Raw genomic sequence first — 24,920 nt, forward strand, 5'->3', positions numbered from 1 at the left:
GTACAGTGTGCGTTACTTCCAAAGTCATTTGCATGGCGCATCAGGTGTGTGAATCCCTTAAGGATGGACTTAGCTTTGTGGATCAGTGACTGCAGGAAAAGAACATTTACGTTTATTTTATTTAATTTATTTACTCTGTGATGTTGCCATCTAAAACACAGCAATTTTAGTTGTTAATTTAACAAAGTTGTCATCGGTACGTGAAACATTTAAAAAATGCAAGATGTCACCAGTGCTGATATACAGCCATAGCACACTGCTACAAGTGTGATATTGCGTTTATACAACAGTTTGACGTCACAATCTTGTACATAAAAAAGAAAATCAAACACAGAGAGCCTAAAACCCTTTTGTAGGAACTACTTTCTTCCGCCATTCATAAACATCTGCAGCTGATGTCAGAAAAGCAGAACTTGCTACTAATTCACCAACGTCACTTTAGAGCTAGTGTTTGAATTATTCTCTATAGCGTAATGTGAAGTGGCGCTTCTGGTGTGTGACCCCCTTAAGGTGATGACAAAACAGCAAATTTTGCTCACATTTTAAGATTATAAGACTGAACATGACATGAAATGCCTTCCGTCTACAGAGATTTCTCACCAGACCGTTGTTGTGTTTGCGATAAGGAGGGACAAGGCTGAATCCAGTTTCTTATTCGCAGCTTCTTATTGACTCTATCCAGTCCACCTTAAAAAACACAAGGCTTCTGTTTTTCAGCTTTTTATTCATGCTCAAGAGAACCCACTGAGCAAGGGCTTATTAAGCAGTTCTGGCGCCATCTTGTGGATAGACAACGTCAACTGTCTTTGGCCGCCGACGAGCTCTCAGAAATTGTAAATATTTTAAAATAGGCACTATTCTTACAAATAAACTGCATAGTTGCAATCTAAACAACTACATTCTCAACTGAACAAGCCTCAAAAGTACATTTTGTTGTCTAAAAACAGTAATATTTGTCAAACTGTAGTGTCTCTCTGTTGCTGGCTGTATGTGGGTGAAGTAATACACAGAGGTGAAGGGTGAAGAGGCCTTTGTGTGACATTACTGGTGAAATATCACACGGCTATCAGCCAATCACATTCAAGAACCAGACAGAACTGTTGTGTGTGTGTACGGGTGTGTGTGTGTGTGTGTGTGTGTGTGTGTATATATATATATATATATATATATATAGTACAAAATTATGTAAATGCTGAATATCGAATGTCAATTACCAACTTCGTATAAACAACAAAATAGACCAGGGGTGGCCAACCCTGTTCCTGGAGAGCCACCTTCCTGCAGATTTCAGTTGCAACCCATATCAAACACACCTGAACCAATTAATTAGGACCTGAACACCATGTGATAATTACAGGCAGGTGTGTTTGATATGGGTTGCAACTGAAATCTGCAGGAAGGTGGCTCTCCAGGAAAGGGGTTGGCCACCCCTGATATAGACGCATGATCATAATCAATATATAAGCTTAAAATTTCACAACTGATACAATTTTTCTAGAAGCTGTAAGGAAAAAAAAGCATCCAAGACAAAGTATATATTTGAGTGAAACAACTTTCAGAGCAATAAAATTTTCCTCTGACAGCTGAGGGTCAAATCAGACAAACAGCTCAGTCTGCCTCGTCTTTTGTGCTTTGTCTTTCTGTACTCCACAATAGATGTTCATTTAAGATCACCCACCCAGACCCCCCCCCCCCCCCCCCCCCCCAACACAAACAAACAGAGCACAAACACACAGAGCATTCACTGAGAATCGTGGATGTGGAGCACAATTAAAAACTGAAGCAAGCCATCAATTCAATCACACATGTACCGTCATACAGAAGGAATAAGTCAATAGAATCATGTTTTCGAATGAACTTGTTTTTGAATGAATTATTTGAGTCATCAAATCATTTTCTTGATTCTCTTGACATCTTTATATAGTAGGTGTCATTTCAGCTGCAGCCAATCACAAAGCACGTTTCTAAGGTCATGTCCACACTATTATGTTTTTATTTAAAAACACCCTCACATCTCTTCGTTTTGGCCTCAAACAAAGTAAACAAAAATGAATCTTTTTGAAAACGCTGTCCAAAGTGGATAAATTTGAAAACGTTATTTTCGTGTTGCAGTGTGGACTGTGAAAATGGAGGTTTTCAAAAGTGATGATGCATTTTAGTCAAGTGACTCTATAGTCAACAGGGTGGGCAACATTATAAAGCAGATGTTTTGGATTCCGTCTGTTTTGACACCTTTATTAAAGATTAATGTCAGTTTGTACAAGCAAGTTTGGAAGCAGAATACAGTTGCGTTACAGACCATACATGGAAGAGAGATGTTGGGTCATTTTGCTGCAACAAAGAGATGAAATGTAAAGAAATGGCAGTCAGATTGGCTGGTTGCGCTAAGTGAAGGGCAAGGGGGGGGATGATAGGGGTGCGCACGAAGTGAAGAGCGGTAGGGAAGGTGCGCACAAACTGAAGAGCGGGGAGCGGCTATGAAGATGGTTGCATGTTGGGTTTGGTGCGCATGGGGACTGAACCAAAAAACTAGCCGGACTGGACCAAAAAGCAGAAAAGCGAGGGGGTGGGGCCTTCCGGGAGTTTTCCGGGAAAAAACGGGAGTGTTGGCAGGTATAATGGAAAGAGAAGATGTTGCCACCTACTGGCAGAACTAGGAAACAACCATACACACTCATTCACACACTGCGGCCAATTTGTTTTACCTACTTATACCACATGTCTTTGGACTGTGGGGGGAACCATAGGACCCGAAGGAAACCCACGCAAATGGGGAGAACATGCAAACTCCATACAGAAATGCCAACCGGTCAAGCTGGAACTCGAACCATCGTCCTTCTCTTCTTCGTGAGGTGACAGTGCTAACCACTGAGCTACCATGCCACTCAAAACACAGTCAAGAATACTTGTAATAGGTGTCAACAAACTCCAGCAAATCACTCACACACATGTTTTGGTCTTGTCCATGGGTGCTTTCACATCTGTAAGTCCAACCAGTAGGGATGTTACGGTATTGTAAATACCGTCATACTGCAATATTAATTTTTTTCGATATTACCGTAGTCGCATGACTCGGTAAAACTATAGGTCTTCTGAGAAAAATTTGCTCAGGCGAATTAAGCGAACGGGAGGTAGCGAAAACTACAATTCCCATCAGCCCATGCTTGACCATCATCCCTTGCGATCTGTTGTCGCTACAGATCCAGTAATGCGGAAATGGAGTGTGCTGCTAGAAGCGGGGGTGAAAAAGAGCTGGAAAACTCTAAAGCGGGTGTTGTCGCCGCGCGCGTACTGAATAGCGGTGTTGTCGCGCGAGTTCTTATCAGCTGTGTTGTCGCACGCGTACTGAATAGCGGTGTTGTCGCGCGAGTTCTTATCAGCTGTGTTGTCGCGCGCGTACTGAATAGCGGTGTTGTCGCGCGAGTTCTTATCAGCTGTGTTGTCGCGCGAGTTCTTATCAGCTGTGTTGTCGCGCGAGTTCTTATCAGCTGTGTTGTCGCGCGAGTTCTTATCAGCTGTGTTGTCGCGCGAGTTCTTATCAGCTGTGTTGTCGCGCGCGTACTGAATAGCGGTGTTGTCGCGCGAGTTCTTATCAGCTGTGTTGTCGCGCGCGTACTGAATAGCGGTGTTGTCAGCACACTGTTCAGATTGATGCAGACATGAGACCTCTATCTTACTCATGGTTTGTCCTCTCAAGTGGGAGAAAGACAATGCACAACGTTACCCACTGCTGTCAACCTGGGCCAAGTCATATCTCTCTTGTCCCAGAAACCTCAGTCCCAAATGAGAGGGTTTTTTTCTGTTGCAGGGGACATTGTAAATACCCAGAGATACCAGCTTTTACCAGATTATATTTATATGATAATTTTCCTTTAAACCCATCTCTATCTAAGTGAGTGAGTGATTAAATGTTGAATGTGATGAGTTTTCAACACTACTAAATTGAAACTTTATTTTTTTTACATGGTTTAATATTTTTTTGTTATTAAAATTGAAGTTCCTGTTTCAAAGCTTACAGATAGATGGCTAATTTGTATGTCATTGACACTTTTGGCACTTTTTTGGAGTATTTTTATAAGTTTTGTTTTTTCCTGTAAATGATTCAATAAATACCGTACCATGACATTCATACCGAGGTATTAACGTACCGTGAAATTCTGATTCCGTTACATCCCTACCAACCAGTTAACCAGTTAAAAAGAACCAAAATGTAGTCATGTGACAAAATTCCCATCACTTATTGGTCAGATGTTTTTGAACGTATTTCCTAAACTGCTTTACGATTGGTCAGAATTTACGTGTGGGAAAATGCCAATGGAACAAACCGGCAGACACAAAATGTCGCTTTTGACTATGGAGCTACAACTGCGCTGGCTGAATGTATCCCTGCTCATAGTATACTATATAGTTTGTAGCTATATACATTGGCCTACGGCAGCTGGATTAGTCCAAAAAAGGCCCAGTACTTTTTGCGGTTGGGTCTGTTTTAGTTTGGATCATGTTCTCACTAAAAGCGAACCGCTTCATGGTTCGTTTGAAAGCGTACCGAGACCACCTCTTCAAGCAAGTCTCGGTACGCGTTTTTGGTCCGCTTTTGGTGCGCACTAGAGTACGATTGCTACATTCACACCAGCCGAAACAAACCACACCAACAGGGAAACCAAACTCTAGTGCGATTCAACCGAACTGAATAAGGCAGGTGTGAAACCACCCCAAGATTGACAGTTTTGGTCTAAAATATTATATACTTTTGAAAAAGTTTTAACATATCAGCCACTCCAAACTCTCTAACAACACTATTTGGAATTCATTTATTATTATTATTTGTTACTTTTATTGTTTGTTTGTTTGTTTATATACTTATTTTTTTTTTTTACATTTACTGTGTGATTTAATAACTACTATATATAGTTTTTTTTATGGTCATGGGTTCTTAGTTGTGAAAAAGCAGAACTGTGTTACTTATTTTTGTATGTATATGATATTATATTAGCACAAAATGTTAATATTTATATTTAGCAAAAAAAAAAAAACACAGTGAACAAAAGATTATTATTGTTGTCAAAAACACAAATATCAGCTAACATTATGTGCATATTGCACACTCATATTCCCCTCTTCCTCCTCTCTTCAACAACATCTCTACTTTTTTCTGACTAAAGCTGCGGTCACACTGGACTTGTCTCCCCATAGACTTCCATTCATACGCACGCGAATGCGTCAGACCTGAAACACAGGGTCATGTGTCAAGTTTCGCAGGTTGCTTTGGTGCAAAGTTCAAGCTTGGTGAACTCTGACCTGCGAAACCGCATCACTTTATTGCGTGAGACCAATCGAGGGTCAAAACATGACATCTCTGGACAGAAATTTAAAACATGGAGCAATCGCTCACTCTACATGTCTAATCATCTTGTTTATTCCAGCTCCTTTTCGCAGCGCCTCACGACAGAATTTTGCACAAACTCTAGTGTGACCGCAGCTTTACGCTTACTAGAGTGAGAGGCGGAGTCAATCTGTCACTCACATGAGAACCACCAATAGCAATCCATAACTATGCAATCAAATGCCCATGGACAAAATCGATTCTCATCCTACATTTATCTGTACAATAATGAAACTAATATGATTGCATTTGATTCAATCCCTAACTTATTTTATTTTCAAATCCTTTTAAATTAACTACACTACAATTCTATTAAACAAATTGACCTTAATTCACATCACAAACTAAGACAAATTATCATATGAGAACATTTCTAGCATTTCACTGTGTAAAAAAAGAAGAGGAAGGTCTCAGTCAGTCAGAAGTTCTCCATGGTAGCGTCTGTACGGTTTCGACCAGGACCAGAGGCACAGTGTCTGCCTCACTCCCCGAATGAAGAATGTAAACATGAGAAATTCTCGTTAAAGAGTAGTGTTTGACGGCCATGAACTCCAGAGCCCAATGAAGTCAACAGTGTTTACAGTAAAACGCTGTCATGTATACAAAGCATTACACCTGCTCTGAGAACACACACTCAGGTCTGCTGATGAGCCACAAATCAAGGCTGGAAAATCCCTTTAAAATTAATAGCTTGACTTAGGACTCAGCATAAACAACCATGGCTTTTATCTCTCAAGAATGACAGAGAAACGAATATGGCCACTCTGAGGACAAAAAAATAGCAGAGGGTTTAGGAAGAAAAAAAAGATGACAATAAGAAAACGACACAGAAGGCAGTAAATCTACAGTTTGTTATGATGCGACTTCAAGAAAACTTTCAAAAGATGAATCGATTCAAGATCATTTCACACCAATGTTTCATTACTGACACTTCCTTGCTGTAAGGCATCTACTATGTTTTTATAAAACACACTTAATCGCTATTATATTGTTTTAATCATAAATATTGTATAAAATATCTATGCAAAAATACCAATAAACATGTCGTTTTTTCTATTTTATATTATTACTATACTGTACTACTATATTGGGCGACACGGTGGCCCCAGCTGGGTCAGTTGGCATTTCTGTGTGGAGTTTGCATGTTCTCAATGCGTTCGCATGGGTTTCCTCCGGGTGCTCTGGTTTCCCCCACAGCCCAAAGACATGTGCTGAGGGTGAATTGTGTAAGCTAAATTGTCCGTATTGCATGTGTGTATGTCCTGGTCGTCCAGGTTGAGCGTTGGCCTAACAACCCACCGCATAAAAACTAAATGCTACGAAACACTAATATGGTAAAGCTAAAAATCAACTTCGATATAAATGTCCCAGGGAGTGACTACTATTTAAGCAATAACACCATGATGTTTGTAAATGTTACATTTAAAATAGTATGTATTGTACATACATATTACATATTAATGTCAATGTTTTTTTTGTTTTTTTTTTATTTTTGCATAAAAATTGTTCAATGTTTTTTGTAATTATCATAATTTTAAAATTGTAATACTTTGGTGATTCTTCTGTAAATTAAAAGGTTAAAAAATACAATAATAAACAGTGTATAATTTTTTTATATTCTGATCAGCATTAAATAAAATGCAAATACTGGCATTATTTATATATATCACAATTTAAATAATTTCTTTCAAGTTTCGCATTACTTACCTTAAAAAGCAATTAAGTAAAGCAATTAGTTAACTTTTTAATAAGTAACTCAATATTGTAATGCATTCCTTTCAAAAGTAACTTTCCTGACGATAATATTATAACATTATAATGATGATATCATGGCACATGACTATTAATTCTTTCATTTTTACATGTCTAGTTTTTCATGAATTTACATACTGTTGTAGTCAGAATTATTAGCCCCTCCCCGTATATTTTCTTTTCCCAATTTCTGTTCAAGATTTTTTTATTTCTAAACATAATAGTATTTTAATAACTCATAAATTATTTAATTATTTATGTACTTATTATAATTTTCAATGGTGATTTTTCTGTAAATCAAAAGGTTAAAAAATACAATTAAAATTACTGTATTTTATAAAAAAAATTTTGAACAGCATAAAAATAAAATGCTAATTCTGCCATTGTTTATATTTCACAATTTCTTTCATTATAGTGATGTAAATTGTGCTTAAAAAAATTAAAAGTAAAATGTTTTTTGTAAACACTGAAATTAAAACATATTCTTGTATAATGAGTAAAAACAATGATGCGTTTATATTTTATAATAAAAATATTACAATTCTAGCATTCTGTTAGTTAATCGAAAAGTAATCGATTGAATGTTGTGATTGTCAATTTCAATCAGAATTTTCCAGGTCGATTTTTTTCCAATCACTTTCCCTACTGCTTGTGGAGTCACGGAACTCTGCTCTGTTACTTTGCAATACATTGACGATGACTGGAAGCTGCACCAGCGATGCCTTGAGACATTTTCCATTACAATAAAGTTGAAATATTGGTTTACAAAAGATGCAAGAAATGCACTGTTTAAAATATTGTTTACAGGATATATACAAGAGTTATTTTAAACTGAAGAAAAACTGCTTATTTTCTACTTTGAATATTAAAAACTCTGAAAATAGTTTATTTTGTTTTCAAAAGTGCAAATTATTTATCGTCACTTTTTAAAAGAAGACGTGACTGTTAGTTTTATGAATATGTTTTAAATTCATGCATATGTTTGAATTTCAGTTGTTCAATGTTGATGTTCAATATATAATCAGAGATAGTAGATATAGTGTGTATTTCTTTCAATTATTTTGTATTCAAGTAATGTACCCTTATTTAAAAATGTGACCATATTTACTGTACCAAACCTGTTAAAATAATCGTTCTTTAATCGTAATTGAGTTAAAATGTTCAATTAATTGAGATTTAGATTTTAGGCCAAATTGACCAGCCCTAATATTAAAATATTATAAATGTATAAAAATGGCAACAAAAAATCTTAATAACTAAATCAAATAAGCTTAATTTTATATTTGAAAAACACACTGTAAAAAATTTCCAGGTTTTCACAACAAGTTACTGTAATTTTTCACAGTAAATTACATTAGTATCCCTTCACAGTATTTAACTGAAAAATTCACAGTAATATGTTGTATTCATAATTTTATTGTGAAATTACGGCAGGTAGCATGATTACAGCAAATTACTGTGAAAAGGGCTATATCTTTTGCACGTTAGTTATAGAAATTCAAACCTTTTTTAACTCAACGTAGAAATTAATACAAATGAACTTTTAACAGATAATAACAGAATGTTATAGCCCCCAAAACGATTTGGTTACCAACATCTTTTTGATTGTACTGCACCTTTATTTAATTTTATACAGTTAACATAGAATAGGAAATAATATTTAATGAACATAACTGTGTGCTTAGCCAAAACATAATAAACTGGAATAAAAAGTAATTAATTAATGAAACCAAAGACTGTTAAACAGCCAACAATTATTTCAATGTCAGGGTAAATGTCTGCTTTAGACGGTTTCATGAGTATTGGGCACCTGTCATCGCCTGGAGGTCACTAATCTCAGAATTAAATATATATATATATATAAATTATTATTTTTTTATCTATATAAATAAACCACATATTAGAGTTTTAAACAACTACATTCTAGCATGAAAAACAGTTAAAACTTCATTTTCGGACGCATATAGAGCCATCGAAGACGGAGCAATTGTCCCAATGTCTAGCCTGAAGACAGGCGCCTCTCGGCGGATACATGAGTAATGAGCGCCGTTACCGCCTGGAGGTCATAGATCTCCGCTACAGGCAAAACACACTTAAAATTACACACAATCTTTACTAACAGTCCACAGATTTGAGTTTTGAAGAACTACATTCTCGCATGAAAAAGTGTTAAAACTTTATTTCATTACATATTACAAGCAATATTTATAATATTATGTGCCTTCTCATCCACCATTACAGCTTGATGCAGCTTGGTGCGAAATGAATCCTGGGAGGAAAAAATAATAATTCTCAATACACTCCAAACGAACTTTGTTCTTATTGTTAAAGTCAGAGATATGTAATATTTTGAATGGCGAAGAAAATAATTAACTTTATATTACAATCAATATATTACTTTTGCACTGCTTCGGTTCAGGACTCGTGTGACATTGAATCAGATTCAGATATTTTATCAGACGTGTTCATGAGCTCGAAGTGATCAACAAGCAATTCGTGTACAAGCAGTACACGAACCAAGCAATATGATGAAATATTAATGAATTATATGTTTGCGTCTTACAATATTATACAAAACGGAATCGTTTTCAGGCGAATTCGACTCTTTACTGTTCACTTAAAGGAGCCGAATTCGACACTTTACTGTTCACTTAAAGGAGCCGATTCATTGAACAGAACTGACTCGACTCGACCGCAAACAAGCGCCATCACCACAGACAACGCCGTCGTCTCTTCACCCAACGGATTCATCCTCGGTAAGTGTTAAAATATGACTTTTGTCCGTTAAATGATTGTTTTATGTGTATTTCTGTATAGTGCGTGTCATTTAACAGGAATTTACCGAGTACTTTAGTTGTACTCGCACGGACAGGGTTTAAGCGCGCCTTTTTTTAAAGCAAGAAATTAACGACGCCAGATGGTGATTGTAGTGTTTTCTGAGGTATTAGCATAACGTTAACGTTAGTTCCTGAAAAAAGAAAGGGAATTTTCTTTAATTAACTTCTTGTTAACTGCATTTTCTGTTTCAGTACAAGGCTGAAGTAAAGGTGAAATGACTATAACGTTAAGGTAAGCTCTGACCTTCACTTAAGTTAACGTTACGGTTAGTGACCATCATGTAACGTTATGTTAATTTTGTTCACTGTAACGTTAACGTTAAGTTAGTTAAATAAACTAAACTCATTATGAAACAAGTCTTAACTGTTTTATTAAATGAGGCTTATAATACAATTCAGTTGTATTCTTTTAAACTAACACTAACACAGTACATATTGTATATTTCTCACTGGTGTTAATGCAGTGCTAACATTTACTAATGAGAAGTAATTGTATATTGTCACTAACTGTAGATTTTATTTTTTGGTGTTCAGGTGTACCTGATAATAGCTAAAGTGTGAGGTGAGTGTAAATTCTGAGCACACAAATATAACCTAAATTCATTATCACAATCTAAACCTATATATATATAGAGTGTGTGCGTGTGTTAGGTTGAGTCTTATTCTACTCTTATTATATTCAAATTTTTTTGCAGCCACAGCCACTGATGTTGAAACACTGATGCTACCAATCAACCCTCGCTTGAATATTAAAGGTAATGTTGATGCCTTCCTCATTTTTATTAGATTTTTAAATGTCAGGTTTTTCCACAGATTTGTTGTGAGCAGTTTCTTGTACAAACTCTTTTTCTTCTTCCAGAAGTTCCACCAGTACCTCCAGTAGTAGTAAATATTAGACAAAGATTTTTTTAAACTATAGTTTTTATTTTTATTAGCAATTTTACTGGGCATGTGTGTTTGTTTGCTTGGTTTTTAATAGGCAGAGCATGGAATGTCAACTTTGTTTCTACAAAAAAATTTAATTATTCACAAACACCTCTAATTTAGTCCTTCTTTCCCCCTTTTAGTCTTATTCCTTGGAGGGTCGAGTGGTCATGGGACCTCACCTGGATTTCACAACTGACTTTGAATCTGGTCTGAAACTGAAGTATACTGAAGTTGCCTTTTGCACTCTGGAATTTAAGGTAATGTCTACAATAAATATTGTAACTGAGGGCTTGTTTTGGGGGGGTTAAACAAGGAATGTATAGGAGCACAAGTCATGACTCCCCTTGTCCCCTTGTTATAAAGGGCCGTGTTGCAGACACAAATTGTTTGTCTGTGCTGGAGACCAGAGGGGAAGCTGTCTTTAAAAGGATGGGGCTCTTATACCATATGTGAAGTTACCTATTCAGGTGAGTGGATTACATACAAGTCATTGCAAATGCATAAATAGTGGGAAATTTTTACTGGGAAGCACAAATTAAGTGAAACTCAAAAAACGTTGAAAAATATTTGGAATATTTGCAAAAAACTTGATTGAAATGAATACAACACAAGTGCTGTATCACTTCAATCAAATTTTTTTGCAAAATTTTCCTAATATTTAAATCATAAAAAATTAGCTTGATGCAAGAAACATCCTGCTAGTATTCAAGAGCAAGTGCTGTGATGCATGTGTTAACTTTGCAATAAGTGTGAACCCAGCATTAGATTATAGTCTGTAAACAGAAGATGTAAATCAAATCAACTGTTTTAAAATGCTCTGCCTAGGTCATTAAAACCACTATTTGTTGTTGGACTGTTCTTGATTGTGTGTTTGTGATGGAAATGTTTTTCAGATGTTTTTGTTTAAATGATTGCAGTTTGACTGAGCTACAGTATTGTCAGCATGTTCAAACTGAGCTAACAGTAATTTTGCTCTGTAGTGCAGCAGTAGTGTCCCAGTAGTGTTGTATGAAGCTAACTGTTTGTCTGCCCTTTTGCTTATAGGTGCTTTTTGGGCACCAGTTTGGAGATGGGAGACAGACGAAGTCAAAGAAGTAGAGACACATCAACCAGCAAGTGTGTAAAATTATCAGGAAAATGATTGACCTTGAATAGACGACTGCCTAATTTAGCAAGAAGTTTTGTCTCTCTCTCTCTCTCTCATGTGTATATATATATATATATATATATATATATATATATATATATATATATATATATATATATATATATATAATGAGAGACAGAGAGAGCGCACTCTGAAGCACTGCTTTTTATATGTATGCTACATATGATGTCAGATTTTTTTATGAATATGTTCTTATAGTATTTTTTGAGGCTTCACCTTCACCTTTTGAAAGTTTTCTGAAATGTTTACACAGATGTCATTAAGCTGTTAAATAAATCTGTAAAATGTATGTGTGTTTGTTTTTATTTTGATTTTAGAGTCTTCTCAGATCACCCAAAAATGAAGATTCGGTCGTCATTTACGCATCCTCAGGTTGTTTGGACACAAAGAGGATTATTTGATATTTTTATTCCTGTGTTTAACAAAAAAAACATTTTTAACAGAGCTGGAACAACCTGAGGGTGAGTAAATCAAGATAGAATTTTCATTTTTGTGTGACCTAAAATTGCTTTGAAATTTTACAGCACCAAACTGTTAAATTACAGTAATCCGGGATATAATTGTAACTTTACAGTTAAATCAGGTATTTAAACTGCAACCTACTGCTAAATCACAGTAATCGTTTTGCAAATTCACAGTAAAATATAGTTAATTCTACAAGATAATACTGTGAAATCACAGTAACAGACTTTATTATCTGCTGTAAAGTTACAATATATGGTTGTAATTTCACAATAATTTAATGTGACAAAACCACAGTAAATTACTGTGAACTACCTCACAATAATTTACTGTGAATTTACATACAGTAATTTACTGTGAAAGTAATGCAATTATTAGCCAGTAATTTACTGTGAATTTAAGGTCAAATTTTTTACAGTGCATAATTCCCTATTTTCTTTCCACTGATATTGACCAATGGCACCAGTCCTTTTTGTTTACATTTTATTTTTCTCGTTTCTTGCCCAACACCACTCACTTTAATTCCACAATTCTGGTTGTCTCTGCCTTAACCATTACAAACACACCATTTATCACATTCCTCTGTCCTTCAGTGTTTCTCCTCAAACCCCTCCTCCTCCTCCTCCTCCACCTCTGGAATCCATCCTTCGCTCCCTGCATCCGTACATCATCTCCCTCTCTCTCTCTCTCCAGTTCTCTCCACCTTTCTGCCCTTCCCCTCACCGGTGGCTTTTTGTGTCTCCAAATTAATCCAACCCCAAAAATCCGGCATGACACATTTAATCCTGCTAAATCACATGCCAATGATGGTTGAAACCAGATGTTTGCCAGCTCTTTAAATGGATTATTTATTGACATTCACTTTTAACTGCAGCTATGTTATTGTGCAAAAACATTCAAGGGTAACTGTCATCATGATTTGTTTTCTGAATTGACATAACATCGATTTAATGAAGGGACAGTTCACCCAAAAGAGAATATTTACCATTTAGTCACCCTCAAGTGGTGCTAAAGCTTTATAGATTTCTGACTTCTGTTGAACACAAAGGAAGATACTTTGAAGAATGGTGGAAAGCAGCAGTTATTGACATAGTATGAAGTCAATAGCTGCTGCCTGCAAACATTCTTTAAAATATCTTATTTTGTGTTAAACAGAAGAAACACACTGTAAAAAAAACAAATGACAAAGTCATGACAACAAGTGTTTCTATGATATTTTAATAAGTTAATCCGTTTTCATCTAATATATTTTTTTGAACAACAATTTTTATTTTTATTATTAGTTTAGCAAAAAAATATATATTATTATATTATAAAAAAATAATAACTTAATACACTTTGAAAAATAATAATAATATAAAATAACAAAAGTTAATTTTAAGTAATATTTTAGTCAGTTTCATTGATGTAAATTGAAATGACTAGGTTAAGTTGATTCAACTAAAAAAATTAATGCATGATGATGATGACTGAATTTAAATTTTTGGATGAACTATCCCTTTAATTTTTGGTTTATTCGTGCTGGGTCTGACTCTTAAAATGTACACTGTTAAAATGCTGGGTCCCACACAATTCCTTCATGTTGTCCCAACACAAATCGATTAAGTCAACCTAATCATATTTACAAATTTAAGTAAATTGAACATAAAGCAATTAAGTTGTCCTCCCCAGAATATAAGAATTGTGTTGTTTCAACTCATATTAATTAAGCAGTTTGAACAAGAGATCATTTTTTGAGTGTAATAAATTAAAATGTGTTTGAAACTACACTGTAAACAAATGTAACGGCAAAATGTCAAGACAAATATTTTTATGTTGCTTTGTCTTATTTTAATAAGTTATTTTTCAGGCGTCAACTAATTTTTAAGCTATAGAAATCTAATATGTTTATTCAGCTTAATTAATGTAAGTTGAGATGACTAGAAAAATTCATTTGAAGAATGCTGGAAAGCAGCAGCCTTTGACATCTATTGTATGAAGCCAGTGGCTGCTTTCCAACATTCTTCAAATTATTTTCTTTTGTGATTAACAGAAAAAAACTCAAACAAACTGTTACAAAAAGTCATGACAAGGATGTTTATCATATTGTAAAAGTTAATCAGTTTTTTATAATAAGTAATAATTTTAGTTAGTTAATCAGATGTCAAATAACTTTTAAGCTATACAAAGTTTAACTTAATATGTTTATTCAGCTTGATTAATGTAAGTTGAGATGACTAGAAAAGTTAATTTGAAGAATGCTGGAAAGCAGCAGCCATTGACATCTAGTATAGTATGAAGTAAGTGACTGCTGCTTTCCAACATTCTTCAAAATAACTTATTTTGTGATCAACAGGCGAAACTCAAACACACTAACGAAAAGTCATAACAACAAGCGTTTTTATGATATTTTAATAAGTTAATTTTCATAATATGCAATATGTTTAGTTTGAATTGTGAATTGAAATGACTAGAAAAGTCAAGTTAATTGAACTAAAAAAAAATTAACACATGATGATGATGACTGAATTTTAATTTTTGGATGAACTATCCTTTTAATTTTTGGTTTATTCCAGCTGGGTCTGACTCTTCAAATGTACACTGTTAAACTGCTGGGTCCCACACAATTCCTTCATGTTGTCCCAACACAAATCGCTTAAGTCAACCTAATCATATTTACAAATTTAAGTAAATTGATCATAAAACAATTAAGTTGTCCTTCCCAAAAAAAATAAGAATTGTGTTGTTTCAACTCATTTTAAATAAGTAGTTTGAACAAAAGATCTTTTTTTGAGTGTAATAGATTAAAATGTGTTTGAAACTACACTGTAAACAAATGTAATGGCCAAAAGTCAAGACAACAAATATTTTTATGTCGCTTTAACTTATTTTAATAAGTTAATCAGGTGTCAGCTAATTTTTTAAGATATACAAAATTAATGTTTATTCAGCTAGATTAATGTAAGTTGAGATGACTATAGGAAAGTTCATTTGAAGAATGCCGGAAAGCAGCAGCCATTGACATCTATGAAGTCAATGGCTGCTGCTTGCCAACATTCTTCAAAATATCTTCTTTTGTGATCAACAGAAGAAACTCAAACACACTGTATAACAAAAAGTCATAAAAAGCATGATATTTTAATAAGTTTTCATCATACACAATATGTTTGGTGTAAATTGAACTGACTGAAAAAATAATTTGATTCAACAAAAAAAAAATTAAGGCAGCAAGATTTTTTTTGACAGTGTAGGGATTTTATTCATTCATTCATTCATTCATTTTCTTTTCGGCTTAGTCCCTTTAGTGATCCGGGGTCGCCACAGCAGAATGAACCGCCAACTTATCCAGCACGTTTTTACGCAGCGGATGCCCTTCCAGCCACAACCTTACTTTATTCTGGAATATTTAAAAGAAAACTTGACTATATGGTAAATATAGAGTACCATAGTAATACCACCTTATTCATCTATGTGTTTGGAATAAACCAGGGAACTGACAGGCAACTTTTAGTAATCTTTCAAACTATTTTTAGTCTGGCTGAAATTTAGAGTTAGGGATTTACTTTATCTGGATTATTTGAAAGAAACTTAACTATATGGTAAATACAGAGTACTATAGTAATACCACCTTATTCGCCGCTGTGTTAGGAATGAACTATAGTGAACTGACAGGCAACTTTTAGTAATCTTTAGTCTGGTTGAAATTTAGAGTTAGGAATTTACTTCAGGATTCTGAATTTTTTTAAAGGAACTTCAGTCATTTATTCATTTTCTTTTCGGCTTAGTCCTTTTTTTTAATTCGGGGTCGCCACAGTGGAATGAACCGCCAACTTATCCAGCACGTTTTTACGCAGAGGATGCCCATCCAGCCGCAACCCTACTTTATTCTGGATTATTTAAAAGAAAACTTGACTATATGGTAAATACAGAGTACCATAGTAATACCACCTTATTCATCTATGTATTAGGAACAAACCAGGGAACTGACTGGCAACTTTTAGTAATCTTTAAAACTATTTTTAGTCTCGTTGAAATTAAGAGTTAGGGATTTACTTTATCTGGATTATTTGAAAGAAACTTAACTATATGGTAAATACAGAGTACCACTGTAATACCACCTTATTCGTCAATGAGTTAGGAATGAACTATAGTGAACTGACAGGTAACTTTTAGTAATCTTTAAGACTACTTTTAGGTTGAAATTTAGAGTTAGGGATTTACTTCAGGATTCTGGATTATTTGAAAGGAACTTGGCTATGGTAAATACAGAGTACCATATTACCACCTGATTCGTGGCTGGTGATCTGACAGGCCACTTTTAGTAATCTTTAAAACAAATTTTTGTCTGGTTGAAACTTGGGGTTGAGGATTTACTTCAGGATTCTGGATTATTTGAAAGAAACTTGACTAATGTTATATGGTAAACACAGAGTACCACAGAATTACCACCTGATTCGTCGCTGTGTTAGGGATAACCTAGTGAACTGACAGGCAACTTCTTAAGTAATCTTTACAACTATTTTGGAAGCGTCACATCAAGTGATCAATGAGCTGTCTTACCTTCGAAGAATCTCTGTAAGGCCTCCGTTTCATCAATCACGGTTTCCATTCTAGCGGCTCCCGCTTATAAACTCCATGAAAATGAGCGGCGGGAGTCGCGTCCGCTTCAAACTGTCATCATCCCTGCTTCACCAACACTTATCTTCATATAAGAAACAGCCACCGAGTTCCCCAGAACGATTTTAATATAAGTATATCCTCCGGATTAGTTAAAATATCAGTCTTAGTTAGCGTAAATCACAATTCCTGAGGTTTCCGAGGAGATTTTTTACCTTTGGATGTCAGGTGGAGGCATATTCCAGCTTCTTTTTCATCGAGGATTTCGTTTAATTGTCTTCGCAGTACATATCTGCGGATTTATGTCAATAATAGTTGGATGAATGTAGTTGGAGGGCGTTTTTGATGATCCTGTGAGCTGGAGCTGTGCTTGTGCCTCTTTCAATCAAACGCGCGCTTAACGTCCGTCTGTGCGCGCTCTCGCCCAACTTGCGCCGTGCGCGCGCTCCAGTTGTGAGTGCGAGAGAGAAGACAAATGTAAGAAAAAAAACATTGTTTAAACAGGATATATTCCGCTCCAACTTGTCCTGATGATATATTACGTATGATGACAGCGACTTTTACGGAAAGCTATAAAGAAAATACTCACACATTTAGGGTTTCTGATTAAAAATATGCCTCCGCTTTTGTTTTGGCTAATGACAAAACTGTAAACAAACACAAAGACGCACATATTTAAAGGAACATATAGCTTAGTTATGAATAAATAACAGCATCATATGTCATGTAACATCATCAAATGTCGGATTCAGTTTTGCAATTTTGCTAAATAGTGTACTTTTTAATACCATGGTAACTTAAATTCAGTATATATTGTACCCAAAGAGTAGGCAACTATGTTATTTGTATTTTACAAAGTGTATGATAAGCATTTAGTACCATGCATGGGATATGATAAATTGCCATGATATTACCATTGTACTTAAAACAAAATGTAAATAAAATAAAGATGTATAAAATGAAAACAATCAAGAATATTTTATTTAAACAATACTATTTCACATTTTGTATTTTAGAATTTCACAGGTATTTTCATTGTGTTAGCCCACTATTTTGTAATTATTCGGGTAATTAACTAGCTATTTAAACAAATACTGTAACTGATTAAAGGCTGTATTAATATAGTTTTAAAATACTTGTACTATATTGCATTTACATACTATAAATGACCAATTTTCTCATTAATTTAGTCAAATTTATGAGTAAAACAACATTACATTTAACTCCAAGATCAAACTGAAAGAAATAAATTACATGTAAAATTAAAAATAAACTCAACAACAGAAATCAGTCGAAAAATGTGGAAAATTTAAAAAGCCTTTATTCACATGGCTAAATCTTTAAAAAAAACTACGCGTTTCAGCAGGGAACTGCCTTCATCAGGGTAACACAATGTTGTGTGCCCTCTTCTATCTATGCTGAACTAATGATAATAGTTGACCTTGTTTGTTTGAGTATTTGAGTGTTGTTGAGATGTTTAGATGAGTCGTGTGACCGTAGTAATCAAAAGATACTCCAGCCGCACCTGACTTGTTTTACCCTGATGAAGGCAGTTTCCTGCTGAAACGCGTAGGTTTTTTAAGATTTAGCCATGTGAATAAAGGCTTTTTAAATTTTCCACATTTTTCAAGTGCCTTGGACTGATTTCTGTTGTTGTTTTGATGAATCCCTTACCCAAAGTTCACCGACCAATTATTTGAGTAACCCCCTGAGTGCTTATTGTTTGTGGTTTTAAAAAAATAAACTTAATTTCTATTGAAACATTATAGTTTTGCATTGTTTTAATCAAGCCATTTCCTCCCAAATAATCATTTCTGCATTGCATAAACAGATGTTTATTGTAATTTTTCCACCCCTTAATGGTGATTCTCATATACTGGAAATTAAAAATTAATTTCACATCATATGAAAAACTTGAATAGGTTTTAGTTGATTAAATAATATGTTTTTTTTACATACAATATTAATTATAATTATATGTATTTTGGTCGGGAAGTTTTCAGAAGATAACATTATCCTAAATTATAATTTTTTGTTTTTTTATACAGCGCATTGGTAATTCTAGAGCTCCTCTATTAAAAAAAAAGCCTCAGCTAAGTAGGAATAAAGGGCGAGGCAGTGGCACAGTAGGTAGTGCTGTCGCCTCACAGCAAGAAGGTCGCTGAGTTGCTGGTTCGAACCTCGGCTCAGTTGGTGTTTCTGTGTGGAGTTTGCATGTTCTCCCTGCGTTCGCGTGGGTTTCCTCCGGGTGCTCCGGTTTCCCCCACAGTCAAAAGACATGCGGTACAGGTGAATTGGGTAGGCTAATTTGTCCGTTGTGTGTGAGTGTGTGTGTGGAAGTTTCACAAAAAGCTTGCTGAATAAGTTGCTGGCGGTTCATTCCGCTGTGGATTAATAAATACCCCGGATTAATAAGGTACTAAGCTAACAAGAAAATGAATGAATGAATAAGTAGGAAAAAGTATCAATGTAATGTACTTTACTTAAAAAGAAACTAAGTAATGCATAGTTAATTTTTTAGGAAGTAACTCAATATTGTAATGCATTACTTTCAAAAGTAACTTTCCTAATACTAATATTACAATTTTGAACATTATAATGATGGTGATATTAAGGTGAATGACTATTAATTCTTTCATTTTTTTTTTGTTTTTTATGTAGTTTCAGCCTGATCTCACGAGAAAACGTAAGTATTTTACGTTTTGCCAGTTTAGTGGCTAATTCGTACGAATTCGTACGAGTTCAGTCGTACGAAATGGTACGATTTTAAAAAGAAGGCGTGGCACCTGACCCCACCCCTAACCCCAACCGTCATTGGGGGATGAGCAAATCGTACTAAATTGTACGAATTAGATTGTACAAATTCATACGAATTAGCCACTAAATGAAAAAGTTACGAATTGCCGTGAGATTGTGTTGGCAGTTTACATACAGTTAGAGTCAAAATTATTTGCCCTTCTGAATTTTTTCTTTTCCCAATTTCTGTATAATGGAAAGATTTTTGCAACACATTCCTAAACATAATAATTTTAACAGCTCATTTCTAATAACTGACTTCTTTTATCTTTCAGTTATCCTAAAAAAAATGTGGGCTAATTTTGGCGAATATTTGGCACAGTTAGCTCTGGCTAATGTGGCTGTGAGCCTAAGGCGGCCCAGAGGAGATAAGGCAAATGTGGCCCAGTTATCTTAAAACCTATATGGACCATATAGACTAAAGTCACCATCATGGAGAACAGTGTTTGCTAGTTGGGCTCATAGCCCTGAACCTCTTAATATACATTTTCTTTTGGCTGCTGTAACTTTTAAGAAGTTTGCTTGCAAAGTTTGTTTGTGCAGCACAACCTGTGATGAAATAATATAATTCATAATGTTTAATCCATTATTAGAATTAATAGGCCAGATCTGGGCCAAAATAAAAGCAAACTGTGGCCCAGAATAGGGTCAGTTCTGGTTCATTTGGTTGAATTCTGACTGATATGTGATATTGCTTTGGCTTATTTGTGGCCCAGATCTGACAAACAGGAGCAGACCGCCCTAAAGCCATCATTCCTTCAGTATGTGGTCCAGATGTAAGTGTCTGGTGTGGGCCAGAATGAAAGCCAACTGTGGCCCAGAATGGGGTCAGTTCTGATTCATTTGGTTAAATTCTGGCTGATATGTGATATTGCTATGGCTTAATTGTGGTCTAGATCTGGCAAACAGGACCAAGTGCCATCATTCCATGCGGTATGTGGGCCGGATGTAAGTGTCTGGTGGGCCGGGCTTGAGCCACATGAACTTTGCTAGCTGGGACAGAACACCCAAACACTGCAGTGGTTTTGCATATGGATGTCAATGGTTAAAGGGATCCAGTTTTCTTCTAAATGTCTTCTTTTGTGTTAAAAAAGACAAAAAGGTTTGGAACAAGTGGAATGATGAGAGAATTTTAGGATTTGGGTGAATTCTTTGAGTCTTTTGAATATGTCAAGCTGCTGTGATCAACCCATTGTAATTTTTTTCAGTGAATATTAAATTACTGAAAGAGCTGCAGCTTATTTCTTTTGTATTTTTATAGGTATATTTTATTTGTTTCAAAAGTAACTTTAAAGTAAATTAATGAGTAATCTGATTACTTTTTACACAAAGTAATTAACAATGTAATCAGATTACAATTTTCCAGTTGTAATTTCAGTAATTTATTACTTTTTTAATTTACCCAACACTGCCTACCGGATATTTTTTAAGATACTAGAATTAAAGTGACATTTACTAGGTTAATTAGAGTAATCAGGCAAACCATTGCATAACAGTGGTTTGTTCTGAAGACAACTGAAAAATAAATAGCTTAAAGAGGCTAATAATATTGATCTTAAAATGGCTTTTAAAAAATTGAAAACTGCTTTTATTCAAGCTGAAATAAAACAAATAAGACTTTCTCCAGAAGAACAAATATTATAGGAAATACTGTGAAAATGTCCCTGCTCTGTTAAACATCAACTATAATTTAAAAAGGAAACAAATAATTTTGACCTTAAAATGGCTTTAAAAAATTAAAAAAGGCTTTTATTCTAGCCAAAATAAAAAATAAGACTTTTCCCAGAAGAAAAATATTATAGGAAATACTGTAAAAAAATTCCCTGCTCTGTTAAACATCATCTAAAAAACAAATAATTTTGACCTTAAAATGGCTTTTAAAAAATTAAAACCGACTTTTCTTCTAGCCAAAATAAAACGAATGAGACTTTCTCCAGAAGAAAAATATTATAGGAAATACTATGAAAAGTTTATACTCTGTTAAACGTCATCTATAATTTAAAAAGGAAACAAATAATTTTGACCTTAAAATGGCTTTAAAAAAAATTAAAAAAGGCTTTTCTTCTAGCCAAAATAAAAAATAAGACTTTCCCCAGAAGAAAAAATATTATAGGAAATACTGTGAAAATATCCCTGCTCTGTTAAACATCATCTAAAAAACAAATAATTTTGACCTTAAAATGGCTTTAAAAAATTAAAAACAGCTTTTCTTCTAGCCAAAATAAAACGAATAAGACTTTCTCCAGAAGAAAAAAATATAGGAAATACTGTGAAAATTTCCCTGCTCTGTTAAACATCATCTATAATTTAAAAAGAAAACAAATAATTTTGACCTTGAAATGGCTTTAAAAAAATTAAAACTGCTTTTCTATTAGCCGAAATAAAAAATAATAATTTTAACCTCAACTGTACGCTGAAAAAAATAAAATAATTAAATGATTCCTTGGATTTACTAAAATGTTTTAAGTTAAGTGGTTGTAAACAATTTATTTGTGCTGAATTTAAAACAAATCAAGTTGAAAATTACAAAATTTAATTTGTTTAAAGTCGACACAAATAAATTTTTTTTTTTTTTTCAGTGTATGTCTGTCTCGCGATTGGTTTGAGGGATTGTGAATGAATGAGGTGTAACGCCATCATTTCTCACTGCATGAGCTGAGTGATCTGTTTCTCTGCTCTCTTTATCCGCGACCTCTTTACAAACAATGCCCCTGTGTCCGTCTCGGCCCCCTCCCAATCAAATGCAGTTTTGTTGTTTTTACTCACAGCTGGAGCATCTTTCTCTCGCTCTCCTTTTTCCTCTGTTTGACCTGAACAACACGCGCGTTCTTCCCACGACACACTGCGTGGATTGTTTCGTGAGGACGCAGGCCAGAAAGAGAAAGCTTTAGGCTGCGGAGACAAAGAAACATCTGGCTGTGTTAATGCACTTCGTCTAAATGTGAGCGTAGCTGTGTGGACGCACACATGTGACCCTGTCCATAGTGTATGTGTGTGTGTGTGTGTGAAGTTACAGCATGTCTTATAGGGGTTGTATACTGCTATTGTTGGCCAGGAGTCATTGAGACCATGTCATTCAGTAAAAGTAATCTATAAAGCGAATGATGACTGCGGCTTGTAGAGATTTAGGCCTGGCCTTGGAAAGCTTCTGTGGATTTTACAAATAAAATAAGTTCAATGTACAATAAATATTCAGTAGAAAAAATATTATATTATGATTACATTGAGGGGTGCCATGGTGGCTCGATTAGTGGTGTCACACAGCAAGAAGGCTGCTGTTGGCTGGGTCAGTTGGCATTTGTGTGGAGTTTGCATGTTCTCCCCGTGTTGGTGTGGGTTTCCTCCAGGTGCTCCGGTTTTCCCCACAGTCCAAACACATGTGTTATAGGTGAACTGAATAACCTAAATTGGAGTAGTGTATATTTGAATGAGTGTGTATGGATGTTTCTCAGTACTGGGTTTTGTCTTGAAGGGCATCCGCTGTGTAAATCATATGCTGGATAAGTTGGTGGTTCATTTTACTGTGGCGACCCCTGATTAACAAACATACTGAGCCGAAGGAAATTGAAATTTTTACATAGACATGTTAGGTAAAAATGACTGGTAATACTATGCTTGAGGTAACATTTGTTCTCCACAACATCTTAAGTAAAAGGAACACACACTAAGAAATCCATTAAAATATATATACAAACATGAATAGTTGCTTGTAATTGAATATACACGTTCAATACAATGTTTTAATGCAATTTGAATATAAAATGTACAAATAGTTTTTGTAAAATGTGAAAATAGTCATTTTAAAAACTTTAAAGGCAGTCACATGATCACATACAGTGAATATACAGTGATAAGGAAAACATTAAAAGAGACTCTAAAAAACCAAATCAAATCAAATCAAATCAAAGATGAGGTTTTTTTGGTTTTATGTGGTAAATTAGCCACTGATGACATTTATGTCTAATTGAAAATAGAAATATTTCAATTAGTAAAAATATATTTATTAATAATAATAATAATAAAAACGTGTCCGTATATATATATATATATATATATATATATATATATATATATATATATATATATATATATATATATATATATATATATATATATATATATATATATATATATATATATACAGTATATATATATGTATATATATATATATATATATATATATATATATATATATATATATATATGCTCTATTTAATTGTGAGTTTTAAATATTACATTTTAAGCACTATTTGTAGTTGGATTAACTTGTCGGATGGTCATCATAACCACTTTCAGAGGTACCAAATAAATAAAAAATAAATTATATATATAAATAAATATATATATATATATAGGATGAAGAAATATGAAAAATACTTATTTATAAACACAAATTTATTATATCACATATCATTACAAAATAAAGGAATTAAAGTTTTTTTTTAATTTTTTTTTTTAAATACTTTTATTTTAGGGTTTTTTAAACAGAACACAACATACAAACAACATTGTCTCAGACACACTTACACACTTTGCAGGTAAATATATGAATTGCCATACATGTGGGTTCAGCTGTTGGGGATATAAAATGTAATGTTACACAGTATGTAGACATCAAAAATTTCTATAAGGTAGTGAGCCAGTCAGTTTTCCTGAAGGGTGCTGGATTTGGATAAAGCACATTTCAGGTCAAAGTGTCCAAGAAAGGGTTGAGGAGTTATAGTTTTACATTAAAAAAATGTTTTTTTTTTTAAAGTGCATTTTGAAAGTTCATGGATAACAGAAATAGCCTAATTAGTATTAAAATTAACTTTAATATAGGCCGCTTTTGGTGCCTCAAAATTTTTATTGGTATTTTTTTCTTTCAAGAATAAGGTCCAAGATTCAGATTAAAGTTGGGCTACTTGTAGTGAATGATGACTTCACTTTTGTCATTGTATGTTTTCTTGCACATAGATATTGGATTCATAAAAAAATAATTGTTTGCATTAATTGGAAG

The 24,920-nt window shown here is 34.2% G+C and overlaps 1 protein-coding gene and 2 long non-coding RNA genes across 20 annotated transcripts in view; 2 read left to right on the top strand and 1 right to left on the bottom strand.

Annotated features, from left to right (window-relative positions):
* myrf (myelin regulatory factor) overlaps window positions 1-17,524 on the bottom strand; it is an 87,001-nt gene extending 69,477 nt beyond the window's left edge. For all 17 annotated transcript variants that reach the window (XR_012400062.1, XR_012400061.1, XR_012400060.1 and 14 more), the window contains exon 1: window positions 17,069-17,524. Coding sequence is in view for 8 of the 17 variants with exons in the window: in XM_073942512.1 (XP_073798613.1) it covers window positions 17,069-17,117 (49 nt within the window). In the remaining 9 variants the exon portion in view is untranslated. The remainder of the gene's footprint in view (window positions 1-17,068) is intronic.
* On the top strand, window positions 9,816-10,722 carry LOC137489315 (uncharacterized). 2 transcript variants are annotated; one of them, XR_011008724.2, is made up of 4 exons: window positions 9,816-9,891; window positions 10,165-10,204; window positions 10,507-10,534; window positions 10,668-10,722. It is a non-coding gene; the product is annotated as an uncharacterized lncRNA (long non-coding RNA). The 2 variants fall into 2 exon arrangements; XR_012400151.1 differs by having other exon boundaries at window positions 10,674-10,715.
* LOC141380850 (uncharacterized) lies at window positions 11,048-12,063 on the top strand. Its single transcript, XR_012400143.1, has 3 exons — window positions 11,048-11,156; window positions 11,263-11,366; window positions 11,944-12,063. It is a non-coding gene; the product is annotated as an uncharacterized lncRNA (long non-coding RNA).
* Window positions 17,525-24,920: the final 7,396 nt, after the last annotated feature.

Source organism: Danio rerio, chromosome 25 (genome assembly GCF_049306965.1).
Source record: "Danio rerio strain Tuebingen ecotype United States chromosome 25, GRCz12tu, whole genome shotgun sequence".
NCBI lineage: Eukaryota > Metazoa > Chordata > Actinopteri > Cypriniformes > Danionidae > Danio > Danio rerio.